We start from the raw sequence: 13,463 nt of genomic DNA, 5'->3' as shown, positions 1-13,463 counted from the left end.
TAAAGTGGTGGAAGAAGAATCTTTCTCCAAGATGAACATTGAATTTAATTAACTCTATTTATAATTTATTACTTATTTTCATGTTAATTTATCTAATTGAATAGAAATTCATTTTAACTCCTCAATACAACAATATCTCATACTTAATTTTTTTAAAGATAAATCCCTAAATTGGATTGATAAATTATAACCACCTGGTGGATTTTATGCATGACAAGCCCAGTCTAGGCAGAGAAGGTTTGTCCCTCCACTTGTTGCCTAAGCAATAGGCACACAATAAATGAGAGGTCAGGTAGAGAATTGAAGGCAATCTCTGTTTTTGCTAAAGCTTCTAGAGCTTAAAAGGCAAGCCATCAACTACAAAATTTGTGATGGTAGAACTTATCCTAGCATTTTAATTTTCCTATAATCCAATCTAGGAATGGATTCTTGACACCCATTTCCTTGCATAATTTCTCTGAAATTTCTACCTTATCCAAAGAATACAGCACCTCACTCTTGAAGCCTTGATTTTGTGGCCCACAGTCTATCAATAATGAAAAGCATTGATTTTATGCCCGAGAATATTTTTCATTTCCACCAAAAGGATGCAGCAATCAGACAACATGCAGTAGCAGAACAAAATGTTTATTCATCTGGGTTATCAAAAATAAAACAAAGTGGTAGTATGGATCATGACAGACGGACCACGTCCACAGAATAGAGTCCTGTACGATTGCATTTCATGCACACTTGAGCAACACATCCCCAGTTAGAAAATAACCCTCACAAAAATAAATATATGAAACAGCTACGTCATAGATTATCAACTCCATCTTCATTGAGAATTGATGATCGGCAGACACGGATCGCTGTGAGATAATAAAAATTGAGAAAAAATAATAATAATAATAATAATAATAATAACCACCTAACCAATTAACATGATGTGCACAACTATATTGTGCTATGACATGATTGTGCTATGTAAAAGCAGATTTTACATGCAATTTTCTACCAACACTGCAAGACTTCGTCGCCACCATGCTTTCAGTGACGAACTACCCTGGTGCCAAATGCTAGAAAGGGTGAATTCTCAAGTGCGACAAAAACGCAACATTGTGGAAAGGAGAACACAAGTTCAATAGGTGGTAACGGCATTACATTAAAGCAATTTCTAACACTGGCCAATGTACTAGATAATATTATAAGCTTGCTTCATCTCTGCCAGAATGGTTAGGATTAAGACCATGAGGCAGAGGAATATCAAAACCGTACTAACATTTCATACCAATACATCTACGCCAATGCAGTGGCCTTGCAAATAGGACACTGGTTCTTTTGCACAAGCCATTGCTGAATGCACTGCGAATGATATCCATGCCCACATTCGATCTTTCCCAATTCATCACCTTCCTCATACTCCTCCTGATAAAGCACATTGAACCGTTAAAACAACAAAACAGACTGAGAATCCAGAACGTGTCATGTTCAAGTGCACCGATCATGCACATGCTTCTAAATCATAAGCTTCAGTAAAAATAAGCATCTGAGCTAATGCATCTCTACAAAGAGGTAAAATATTAAGTACCTGACAAATGCTGCACTTGATGTCGCTTTCTTGTGAATACCGCGCCACGACAGCATCTAGTGAGGAATACCGTGTCTTCTTTAGTTTTTGCGCCATCGCCTCAGAACTCACTCCAGTGCTCACGTTGCCTATTCTTTCCTCCAAAGCAAGGAGCTCCTGCACAAACACCGCATTTTCCTTGCGTATCAGCTAGGCCTAAAAAGTACGCTGTCAGGATCAAGAGAACTTTACTGAAGCTCTCAAAATGTCACAGCCTTGGTCCAAATACGAAATACAACCAGCCACAAAGTTGACCAAAATAGAAAATACAAAAAACGTCCTACCTCGTAGGACATATTGTCCACATCAAGCCGCAGATCACTGTGCTGGTCGTGAAGACCCATTCCTCCAAACAATAGCGTTGCCTCCAGCATCAGGAGTTGCTGAATAAACCAGATTCGCATCGTCAAAGAGGGAACACTACGCATGTCAATACTTAGCTTAACTGATTTCACAAGAAAGCTCATTCAAATTCGTCTCTTTCATAATCTTCCAACTTAAATGATTGTCCAAGCAAAATCACACAGTGTACGGCACAGAAGTTCTCGAGTCACAAGGGCTGGAGCACAAGATAAATCTTCAACCAGACAAAGTTTCAACAACCTCATATGTTAGATCCTCATCTCTTTCAACACGCTCAAGTGCGAAAAGAATCTGCACACGCAAGAAGCACAAAACGATCAATTAAACCGATAGAACCGGTCTAACACAACCAACGACAAACTTTGTAACTCCTTTTGAGCTTGCGCATTCTCGAAATATGAAATAGCTGTTAGCAAATTCCGTGCCGAACCCCTAAATTGTAAATCATTAAGTTCGTCCTCCATCCATCTTTACAATCCAGAAAAAGGAATTACATGGTCTTCAAACACTTCAAAACTAACTAGTGAGAATCTAACCTCGGCAAGTCCCTCGGCCATAAGCCGTGGTTGTGGTCCCCCTTCCACTGCAGACATCTGCAACCCCCTGAAAGGCATTCCGAGTAGACTTCCCTCTGCTGACACAAATCCCCGCTCACGCAACCCAGATGGGAATGCCCCGTGCAACAATGAACCTCGGAACAGGTTGGAGGGTGACGGTAAAGAATCGGTGGAAGGTGAAAAAGATAAAGGATTCAACGAAGATGGAGATGGGGGCAAGCGGGAAGGTGCAGGCCCCGAAGGCGATGGAGGTGGTAGCAGAGACTGTAAGCTGCTGCCCTGAAGCCTGCCACGAAGTGATGGAGGATGTGGAGGCGGCCTTGATGTAGAAGGTGCAGATGGAGACGCTGCATGTAGAGCAGTCTGCATTGTAAGCGATACAGGTTGAGATGCTGGAGGTGAGGACTGAGACATTTGCTCTGAGTGATGACTCAGTACACGACTGCGCAGCCGACCTTCCGAAGCAGCAGTTCCACCCACTGGACTGCCACTAGGTCCACTGTTTAACAAACCTCGTGAGCTATTTCCCAAGTACCTCTGGATAACCCGATCTCCTGCACTGCTCGTACCAAAAGGAGCTTCACTACGTCGAGGTGATCCAGAACCTCCAACTCTTCCGCCTACGAGTTGAGGGCTATCGCCTCTTCGAGACTGGTTTCCACTCAGCATGTGCTCCAACAGGGAACTATTAGACACTCCGACATCTGCATCCATAGAAGTATCAGGAACAGAAGGGCGTCTAAGAAGGTTGTCGTGCGAGGGCGCTGCCCGCCGCAGTGCTCGAGTAAAGGGAGAGTTGTTAGCTCCAGGATTGTTCAGCACCACTCCACTGGTTCCAGATCGAGTAATTCTCTGAGAATTTGTAGTTTCATTGCTGCTGCCCGCCACCGACTTTCCATAACGTCCTTCCCTTGAGGATTCAGTTGGTTCTCTCAAGAAGTTGCTCCACCGAGGTTCATCCAATCCAGACGACATCGTGAATGGTTCGACATGTCGCCCCAGATAAACTGCATCAGAAGGGGAAGAGCTAGGACCCACAGATTCAGGGGCACTACTTGAGCCACCAATACTTGACGTGCGCCAGCTCAGTCCATACCTACCTTCCGTTCGCCCACTGTACCCATCCCGATGCCCAGTTCTGTGAGGAGAACTAATTCGGCAAGACATGTTACCCGGAACCCCCGGTGTACAGCTCTTCCTCTTGCATGCTGAGCTTCTGGAGCTGCTACCCATATGTATATTACTGCCTGACGAGCTTTCCAAAGGATTACCTCCTGCCCCGCCAAACAAAGAATGTCTGCCCACACTGTACTGTCGATTGTCATTGCTGCAACCAACTGATTCATCCACTAGAGCTTCACTAATACTTCCAGCTGGCAAGTAGACCTCTGTTGCACCAATCAGGTTGTTGATGCTACCTTGTGCCTGTGCATCGTCACGATAATCGGAACGGTCCATGAAAAGAGAATTCGCCATCATACTTCCAATCCCATTTTCACCTCGTCGCTCGTCCATTGCATTCCTCGCATTGTCTGCCATATCATGCCGATCCATAAACAAAGAATTGAAAACCGCATTTCCACTGCCATCCACTGTTCGCTCTTCCAGACTATTTGTGCCACCAGAAAACCACCCACCGGCGCTTGCTTCAAGTTGTCTAGTCCCAATTGAAGGTAATTCAGAGGACCCGATCCGAACATTTTTGTTTTCTCCTATATGTTCCCCTGTCCTTCCTCCAAAATAAGCAGGGACACCGCTTGCCTGCATCGAGCTTCTACCTGACAGAAAATCTAAAGTGTTGAGCCCTGATTGATCGGTTCTCCCCATAAATTCAGAGTTAGGGAGTGACTGCACGTGAGCTGGATGTACAATGATCTCCTCCGAAATACCAAGATGAGTACTGAGCCCCATTCCAAGATGCCCATCATCATCTATGCCCATTGATTCTGACCCAGCCTCATTAAGCCCATCCACGAAACCATGTAAGGCGCTCCATTGTCCTTGAATGGTTCCCTGATGTGATCTCTGAACTCTACGAGACCCAGAAGACCGCGCAGCAACAAGCTTTGGTGACACTTGGGAGGGCTTACGCACGGGTGGCCTACTACTCTCGGGACCTTTTCCCGTTTCTTGGTGACATATCGTCATCCCTGCAGATGACTCTCCAGGATCCTCAAATCTGATCCTTGTATTTACACTGTTAGGTCCACCATCTCCACTACTACTGCCCAGATGATACACATCTCCAGAGGCCCATCGGTTCCCCCCTAGAAGAGGAGGTCCTCTTCTTGGATCCATACCCTCCTCCATCTTCTTCAAGATTTTAATCGATCTAATTCCAGCAATATTGCACGAGAGCAGAGCCAAAAAAAAGCTAGCCCCAATGGATAGTTTCAGTCCACAGTGCCTATCATTCCGCTAACGCTTCCATAGAGGAAGCTCTGAATAGAATTAACACTCTTTTGAACCAGATGCCACCAAAATGGAAACCAAAGGCAGCCTGATATAAAAAAAACAAAAAACAAAAAGCAAAATATTACACTCAATAATACCTCTCAGCCAACCCATAATGCATATTGCATGCGACACTACAATTACCATCTGAATTTCAAATGAAATCATATCATTTCAGGTCTAATGGCATTCAAGTTTTCTTTTCTCCGTTTAACTCACATTGAACTTACACCATACACCACTAATTAAAAAGCCTCCAATTCATCAAACGTATTCACAGTGCAGTCCGACAAAATGCAAACCGTACTACGCAAACAGATATATTTTGAAATAGAAACATATAAATAATCGGCCTCCAACCATCCCACGTGAAAGATGTATTCTACTACTTCTAGTACCAGAAGAACTTTCACAAGAATGTGAATTGGTATCAAGCACAGATTTCATAATTCCTTCCCAGGCTAAGTTACACAAACGTAACCATCAGAACTAACTCAACACACGTCTGTATCAGCTACAGTAAACATGGAAAGCCAGAGGATCTCAACAAGAACACAAAATAAAGTGTGGAGGTGGCAAAATCAAGTTGCCTCACCTCTCTGGTCTGCCTGTGAAATCTTTGTCCAGTTTCAGCTAGTCATACTCGCTAAATCACCCATCCCATGCTCTGGGGCTTACGACTTCCAGGCCTAGCATGAAATGTAGCAGATGTAAGGGTAAGTTAACAGAATGCTTTGCGCAGGTTGCTTTAGCTCAGAGAATTCACATTTAATCAAAGCCAGTAGCATGATGTCCAATGTATCCGATGTCCGTTTGATAGTCGGTCACTGAAGTAGCTTAGAGCTTGATGTACTCCAAAGCACTTCAAAGACACTCTAACTGGCACTACAATGTAAAGGTGTCAAAGTAAAAGTACAAGTTGAGAACGGTAGCAAATATACAGATCATCGAATTACATGTATGTTATGAAGAAATTGACAACTGCTTAATTCTACCCAATTCAACTGTTTTGTCGCTAAAAACATGTAGAGCCACTCAGGATCAAGAAAGAGCAACTTAAAGTTCCAAGTTTAGAGTTGCATGAAAACGAAGCAGATCGAAGACTTGCTACAAATACACGAATTCGCGTAACGTGATGAAGAATTAGGCGCAACAGGATCTGATCTCGGACAAACTCTTTGCTGAGAGAGAAACAAGAACCTAGAAAAAAATAATAAAAAACTCTACTACCAAAATGAAATACCCATTAACAAATTCCAGTGTTCTTGATCAAAGACACTGATATCTTGTTCTAGATAATTGAATGATTTAAAACAGCGTGACATCACTTCGAACTAATCTAGCATTTTTCTGAAAGCAACAAATTTAGTATTATACAATAAAGCTGGATATTAGTCTATGGAGGTAATATAGAGCATGCATGTAGAATAGCCGTATGAGTGGCATGTTCTCGAAAGAACAAACTACCGGAGAATGTCAACGAAGTGAACTCTAAAAGGTGAAGTCATCTTACAAGTTCACCTGCAATGACCACTGCGCCCGATTGCCGTCTGCTGCTTCAACAAAGAAGACCAGAACAGATTACCGCACAATTTTTTTCCGTTCGAACCACAAACTACGCCTCTGGAGTACAACCCCGCAGAAACACACCGTCACCAACTCTCAGACACACCACATAAACACCAAAAGACTCGCCAACCCTCGAACACCTCCCACTACGAAACTTCTCAACCCTTTCGACGCACGCCACACCCCGCCGCCCCCTTCTCCTCACGCTGCTTCCTCCACCATCACGATTCTCCCTCCTTGCCTTACAAAGCAATCGCCCTCCTAGCTCTGGGCTACCCCCCATGCACACTATCGCTCCATTGCACCCGAAAGGGACAAGCCGCCTACACACCACACAACATGTCCCAGAGAAAGATCCGGCAGTCAAACGTAGGCCCTGAAATAAAGAGAAGCCTGCTTATGCCGCGTCCAGAGGACAGCCAAATCCTGCAAGGGAGAAAAGACGGCTCTGCTTTTGGTGCGCACGCACCAGCAGGTGGATCTGCTACAGCGGAGGAGGGGAGGGTGGGGGGGCGGAGAAAGGAAGGGAGAAAAGGTAGGGTCACTGTCCAGCAGCAACCAACGCAGGCATGAACCTTGAGCCGAGGCTCGCCACGAGCAGACCGGCAAATGAAAGTGGGGAAGTGGGAAGGGGGGGAGGGGGGATCTCTCTCCCCCTCCTCCTCAGAGACACAACAGTCCAAGCCAGGCAGGCAAGGCAGGCAAATGCATCGCCATCGGCTGGCCCAGTAGCGGTAGCAGCCCAATTGCCCTCCCCTCCCCGCTCCTGCTCCCTCCCACTCCCGGCTCAGCCGCATTCATGGCTCATGCCTCATCACCATCACCATCACCATCTCCTCGCCCCGTCCTCCACTATCCAGCCCAGCCATGACCATTGGGTCACCCGCACCCTCGCTCGCTGGGAGGGAGGGGGGTGCGGGTAACAAGGTTGCAGTGAAAACGCCATGATGATCGGGGGGGCATTCATTCCCCTTCCCCCTTCCCTGGTCTGCGGTGCTGCTGATGGTGTTGCCTCGCCAAGCCCGCCCCCCCACTCCCTGGGGTGCCTGATGCTCCTCCCTCCCTCCCTCGTCCTCGCCCTTCATCCCCGCCCCTTCTCCCTGTCCCCCATTCATCACCATCATCATCCTTGTCTGTTCCTGCTCTTCCGTTCCTTGGCTTCCTTCCTTCCAGCTCCGGGATGCAGGCATGCGCCGCCATTTCTCATCCGTCATCCTCGGTCAGCCGCCCACCCCCTTCCCCGACCTCGGTTCTGGTTCTGCCTCCCGTTGGCCACAACCCTACCACCTGGCACTCCCCCCCTCCTCCACGTCGTCCCCTCCTTATCTGGGGACATGGGCCCCTCTAGGAGCATCCTCCATCCATCCATCCAATCATTCCCTCGGATCATCATCCAGAAGTATGTCATTCATCCACAGGGTCTGAGTGCTGCCGTGGATGGTTCGTGATGGATGGATGGGGTGATTCCAGGCTTGCCTCTCTCTCCCTCCCTCCCTCGCTGCAGGTGGGATGGCCACCCCCTGCCCCCTTCAAAGATGGTGGGTTCTGCAGGCATTCAAGCATTGAGAGCAGGGTTGGGTAGGGCAGGGCAACTGAGCAAGCAAGATAAACCCAACAAGCCAGCTAGCTAGCACGCTGTCTATCTAATCTATGCAGTGTCGGGCAGCCACACCTTGGGTGAAATTGCAGCACCACCACTACTGTCTGGCTGTCTGTCTGGCAGCCTTGGGCTCTCTCTCCCTCTCCCTTTGTTACTCAGTAACTAGGAGCACTGCATAAAAATACAATTCTTGCAGTAGCAGGAGGAGGAGGGAAAGGAGAAAGGTGCTGCTGCGGTTCCATAATTGAGTGAGTTCCACTAAGTTATTCTCATTACCTAGCACCCAAACATGTAAGTAAGTGGGGCACAACTTTCATGTTGAGCTACATTCTAACTGTATTCACCACCACTATGCTTCCTCCTGCTTCTGCAAGAATCAAAATACAATTTGTATGATACATCCATTTTATATATTTTTCGACATCTATCTCCAAAATTGATTCATAACTGATACCATAATAAGCCATGAGTTTCTCAAATAAAAAATATACCAGATTTGCATATATATATATATATATATATATAGATACAAATAAGAGTTTTTTTGGAATTTAAATAATATATACAAATTTTGGGTTTCCCATTTATAATACCAAAACATCAAAATACCCAATTTTATTTCATGTTAAAATTCATATATACTAGATGAATACTAAAATAAGTTTGATTTAACCATGTTCTTCAAAATTATAACCAAGATAAAAATGTAAACATCATAATAAACATAAATATTATTTACAACATCAATTTTTGTAAAAACTTTATAATAAGAAGTCAGATAAATGAAATGGTTTAAGTATAAAATAGTATACGACACATGCTCTTATCTACTAACCATAAAATAACTAAAAAAAATATTTGTTGTTTACTGTGTATATTCATAATAAATCACTCATGTTTTAAAGCAAAAATAGCATTTGTGTATGCACATAGAATTTCCAAAGCAGTTTTGATGACCTTTAAAGTCAGATTTTTCTTTTTTTCTTTTTCTAGTGACATGCATTCGATAAAAATCATTAATTTTCGTAAAAATAAAAATACTGAGATTTTACAAACATTTGTTATAATTCATTAATATTCTAATAATTAAGGTAAATTTCATTTTCTAAAAGTATTCTTGAAACTATATTAAATTTCATATTTTACATATATCAGACATAAAAAAATTATATATATATATATATATATATATTCATATTTATAATTTGAATGTATTTGAATAAAAAAAGTATATATATATATATATATATATATATATATATTCTTAATATATATTCTTAATAGATTAGAAAAATACAATAGTAATTATAAATCTTTTTTTAAATTTTTTTAACATAACGATATTTTAAAATAATTCATATTAATTAAATCTCCAAAAAAATGCATAATTTATATATCTATTACATAATATAGTATTACATACATCTGTATGTAATAGATGAGCTTATATATTAAGACTTTATAAATTGAAGAAATCAATTAACTTTATTTAATCTATAATAAATATTTATATTTTTTTTTCAGCTTTAGTGATTATTTATAGATGATAGATTTATTTTAGATATTATAGTCATCTAATGTAAAATCATTAAAATATATATGAGATTAAAACAATCAAATAAAAAAATAAAAATAAAAAATGTAGAATTATTACATATATTTGGTATAACCAATATATTAATGTTAGAACTAACTTTTAAATGAAAGACATGCAAATTGGTCCACATTTCAAGTAGAGCATAATCTTGTCATATTATAAATCTAAATTTAATCATTGATGATAAGCACCAAATAAATTAACCAATACATACATACATACATATATAAAGGAATATTAAAATGACCCATTCATTTATTAAATCAACCACCTCATCATGGGAAACAAGGGATTGGTATGAGAGTTGGGAACAAAGTGAGAGAAATAGGGGGTTGAAATGAAGAAGGTTGGGAACAAAATGAACATGGGCTGAGAATGAAAGGGGTGGAGATGAGGGCCATGATTGTAACAATGCTTTTTGGAGATGATCCATTTTCTAATGACGGTCACAATAGGGTGGACTTATTTAGTAAATAGATGGGTCGTTTTGACATTTACCTATATATATATATATATATATATATATTTATATATACATACATACGTTCCTATTGGTTATACTAAAAGCAAAATGAAATATCCCTCATAGTATATTAAATTATGATATCAAAATAAAATTTAATTCTGTGAAAATTTTATAAATTAATAAAATAATAAATAATCACAAATAATATCATGAAACAAAATCAATGCCGAAATTTGATTACAAGCTCAACCATTTTTCAAGTTAATAATAGTAGAAGAATTTCAAGAATGCATATAAGTTCATCAATAAATAATTCTATGATAAAATTATTGTGAGCAATAAATTATGATTATTTTTGTAGATTGTATGTTCAAATGCATAAACATAAAATTTTTTATTTATTAATTTTTATTTTTAATGTGTGTGTATATTTTCTTTTTTCTTTTTTCTTGTCCATATCAAATCATTCTAAAAATTGTCAACTGTATTGTTGATATGTAACACAGCAATAATTTTATTCAATACTAAAGAACTTTTTACAGATTTAAGAACAATTTTACATCAGAACATGCAGCAAGAGGTTGGACAAAGAAGAGCTGGTGGGCGAAAATGTTTTGTCAGAAAATTATTGTGCACAATTACCAATTAAATTGTTCAATATTTAGTCAAACATGTTCTAAATGGAGAGTATTTTGGAGACAAAAACATCATTCAGGCAAGTCATTTTTTATTCATTTGAATGTGATGTGAAACCTGTTTATTCTCTGATCTCAATCTATGGGTGTTTTGTGTGTAACATTTTATGTTGGTGTACATGACATGGACAACTATCCCTTCAACTATTTTTTTGACAGATAATATTGATGTGCAAAGGTTTGAAGTCAATGAACATATTGTTCACATTTGTAAATTAATTGCTTTATGTCTTGTGATCTAAAGTATTTTTAAAAAATTAAATACATAAGTGATTTATTTTATTTTGATTCATTTATATGAGAAGAATTTTTTACTGGAAATTCTAATTACCACAACCCTACATAATAGATTTTAGTATACCAATCTGTTTTGTTTAGATAATTTTGGTCAATTTCAGTGAAAAAAACCATCAAAGTTATACAAATCATACTTGCAAAATGCTGTGGAAATTTCCATAACCATTCAATATTGAAGCTAGCTCTTCAATAGTGGAAAAAAAAAATTAATTTAAAGTTAAATTTAAAAAATTAAAAGATATAAAAGCAAGTGTTATATAAAAACCATGAGCATAATGTAATTTCATTATGTTTTAATTTGTTTGCAATTTCAAAGAGTGCTGATAAATGTTGTCAATCCGAAAGTACATTTCTCATAATAAAAAATTCTAAAAATACAAAAAATGTTGAAGTATTCATTTCTTTTAACAGATTGGGTACAGACTTATCTTAAATTATTTGAAGACATCGCAGAATGAAAGAAATAAATAAACAAAAGAAGAAAATAAAAAGAAACCTGTAAATTACATAAGAACCTTTGTAATGTTATTCAATACAGACTTGTAAAGAACTAGCTTGTATATGGTTTTTTCTCTATGTATATATGTAAAAAACAAAACAAAACAGAAACATCATAAATATATGTGTTCACACAAATTGTAATATTCATCCATTGATCAACATGATTGATGCAAACAAGTATGATCTTGGTTAGGTCAAATGCTACAGCCTTTTGGTACAACCTTATTCAAATTCAAAATTATTTAATTAGTAACTTCTCTGTGATGATGAAATTTGAAGTTGATTACCATTGTCTGGTTGGAGTATGTATTCTTATTTTATATTATTTTACTTGTAGTTGACCATTTTTTTTTTTTTTTAATATGGTCACATCATCACTTGAATCAATTATATTTCTTTGGATCATCTCTTGTCTAACAGTTGTCTGTCAAAAGGATGATTCTTACTTGCCTTCAAATACAAGGTAACTATGATTTCAGATCCATAAGCTACAACTGTAAAGAAATCCTAATTTAAATAAAATCTAGAAAAAATGAGAAACAAAAAGAAGATGGATGTTGCACTGTCCATCAAATTTTAAACCAATCAATAATGTGGAAGTTGACATTGCTCCCCTGTGCTCCTTTGTATGTGGGACTTCCATTCTGCATGAGTAGGACCATATTAGACGCCCATTATGAAAATAATAAACAGCTAAAACAATCATAGTAATGGAGACAAGGCAATTTTGAGTTGAATTGGGATCAATTGCATCTATAGAAGATTGGGCAAAAGGAAGCTTAAGGTATTTAAATATAAAAAAGCTAACGAAATTGCTTGTATTATGATTAAACATTCTCAAATCATCGTTCCCCAGCCAATTTTAATTTCAGTTCATGGGATTGGAGCTTGAATTATGTTACACAATTAAAATTCATTTGAAATGTACAAAAAATCAAAGGTGGGAATATCTTGTATTATCAAAAAAGAAAGGTAAGTAATGTAATCTAATGTGCTCATAACTTATTGCTTAATGCATATCTTAAATAATTATAACTATTCAATTCTACACTATGAACAATGCACAAAATACAAAAAAATGGATTAATCAGAAATGGTGCAACAAGCAATGGATAGATGTTCAACAGCAAACATCAACCAAACTTAGAATCCATTGTATCAAACCTTTTTTTCTCCTCTATATATTATATAAAAATATAAATATATCACCAACTCTTGAGACTTTCTAGACACTGAGGAGGCAAAGCCAATGAGTACATGTTCATTCATGTTGTGGGTGTGGGAAGTGGAATTGTGGAATGTGGAATTCCGAGACCTTTTCAATTGGCTTTGTTGACCAGCTTCTCAATGCCAGCAGAGTGTGCTCCCTTTAACTTTTGTGTTGCCCCTTCAATATCCTTTTGGAAAAATGTGATTCCTTTGTTCAGACTTTTTTTTGGTGTGGATTGATGCTCTATTTATATCTTGTTATAAATTTCTGCTCAATCAGCTTTCATTATAATGCTTTACACACAATTAATTTGAATAACAAATTACACTTCTATAATTTATTATCTGGAATAACTTTTGATGAATAGAACTGATTTATGAAATTAGAATTTGCTGATGAAAACAGACAATATTGATTGTTTGAATTATTTTCTATGACTCCTAAATTTTGATTTTTTTGTAGTAAAAAAAAGTATTCTAATCAGATTTAAATAATTATTCTAATCAAATCACTCTTGAGCTCTTTTATGCATATGAAATGAATTG

General features: G+C 38.7%; 1 protein-coding gene and 1 long non-coding RNA gene across 4 annotated transcripts; one reads left to right on the top strand and one right to left on the bottom strand.

The window, feature by feature from the left end:
• Positions 1 to 1,098: 1,098 nt before the first annotated feature.
• Positions 1,099 to 7,474, bottom strand: LOC112295894 (uncharacterized). 2 transcript variants are annotated; one of them, XM_024547921.3, is made up of 7 exons: positions 6,497 to 7,474; positions 5,579 to 5,672; positions 2,509 to 5,029; positions 2,213 to 2,263; positions 1,894 to 1,992; positions 1,571 to 1,726; positions 1,099 to 1,407 (listed from the first exon to the last, which is right to left on the bottom strand). In XM_024547921.3, the coding sequence occupies exons 3-7, from the start codon at positions 4,837 to 4,839 to the stop codon at positions 1,279 to 1,281; spliced, it is 2,766 nt and encodes a 921-aa protein (XP_024403689.1). In that variant the 5' UTR covers positions 4,840 to 5,029; positions 5,579 to 5,672; positions 6,497 to 7,474; the 3' UTR covers positions 1,099 to 1,278. The 2 variants fall into 2 exon arrangements, with proteins under 2 accessions (XP_024403689.1, XP_090101061.1); XM_090244935.1 differs by having other exon boundaries at positions 6,505 to 7,145.
• Positions 7,475 to 10,160: 2,686 nt separating this feature from the next.
• On the top strand, positions 10,161 to 13,258 carry LOC141044526 (uncharacterized). 2 transcript variants are annotated; one of them, XR_012216097.2, is made up of 3 exons: positions 10,258 to 10,546; positions 10,758 to 10,930; positions 11,619 to 13,258. It is a non-coding gene; the product is annotated as an uncharacterized LOC141044526 (long non-coding RNA). The 2 variants fall into 2 exon arrangements; XR_012216096.2 differs by having other exon boundaries at positions 10,161 to 10,930.
• Positions 13,259 to 13,463: the final 205 nt, after the last annotated feature.

Source organism: Physcomitrium patens, chromosome 19 (assembly GCF_059467195.1).
Source record: "Physcomitrium patens ecotype Gransden chromosome 19, ASM5946719v1, whole genome shotgun sequence".
NCBI lineage: Eukaryota > Viridiplantae > Streptophyta > Bryopsida > Funariales > Funariaceae > Physcomitrium > Physcomitrium patens.
This window is presented reverse-complemented; position numbering and strand designations above follow the sequence as displayed.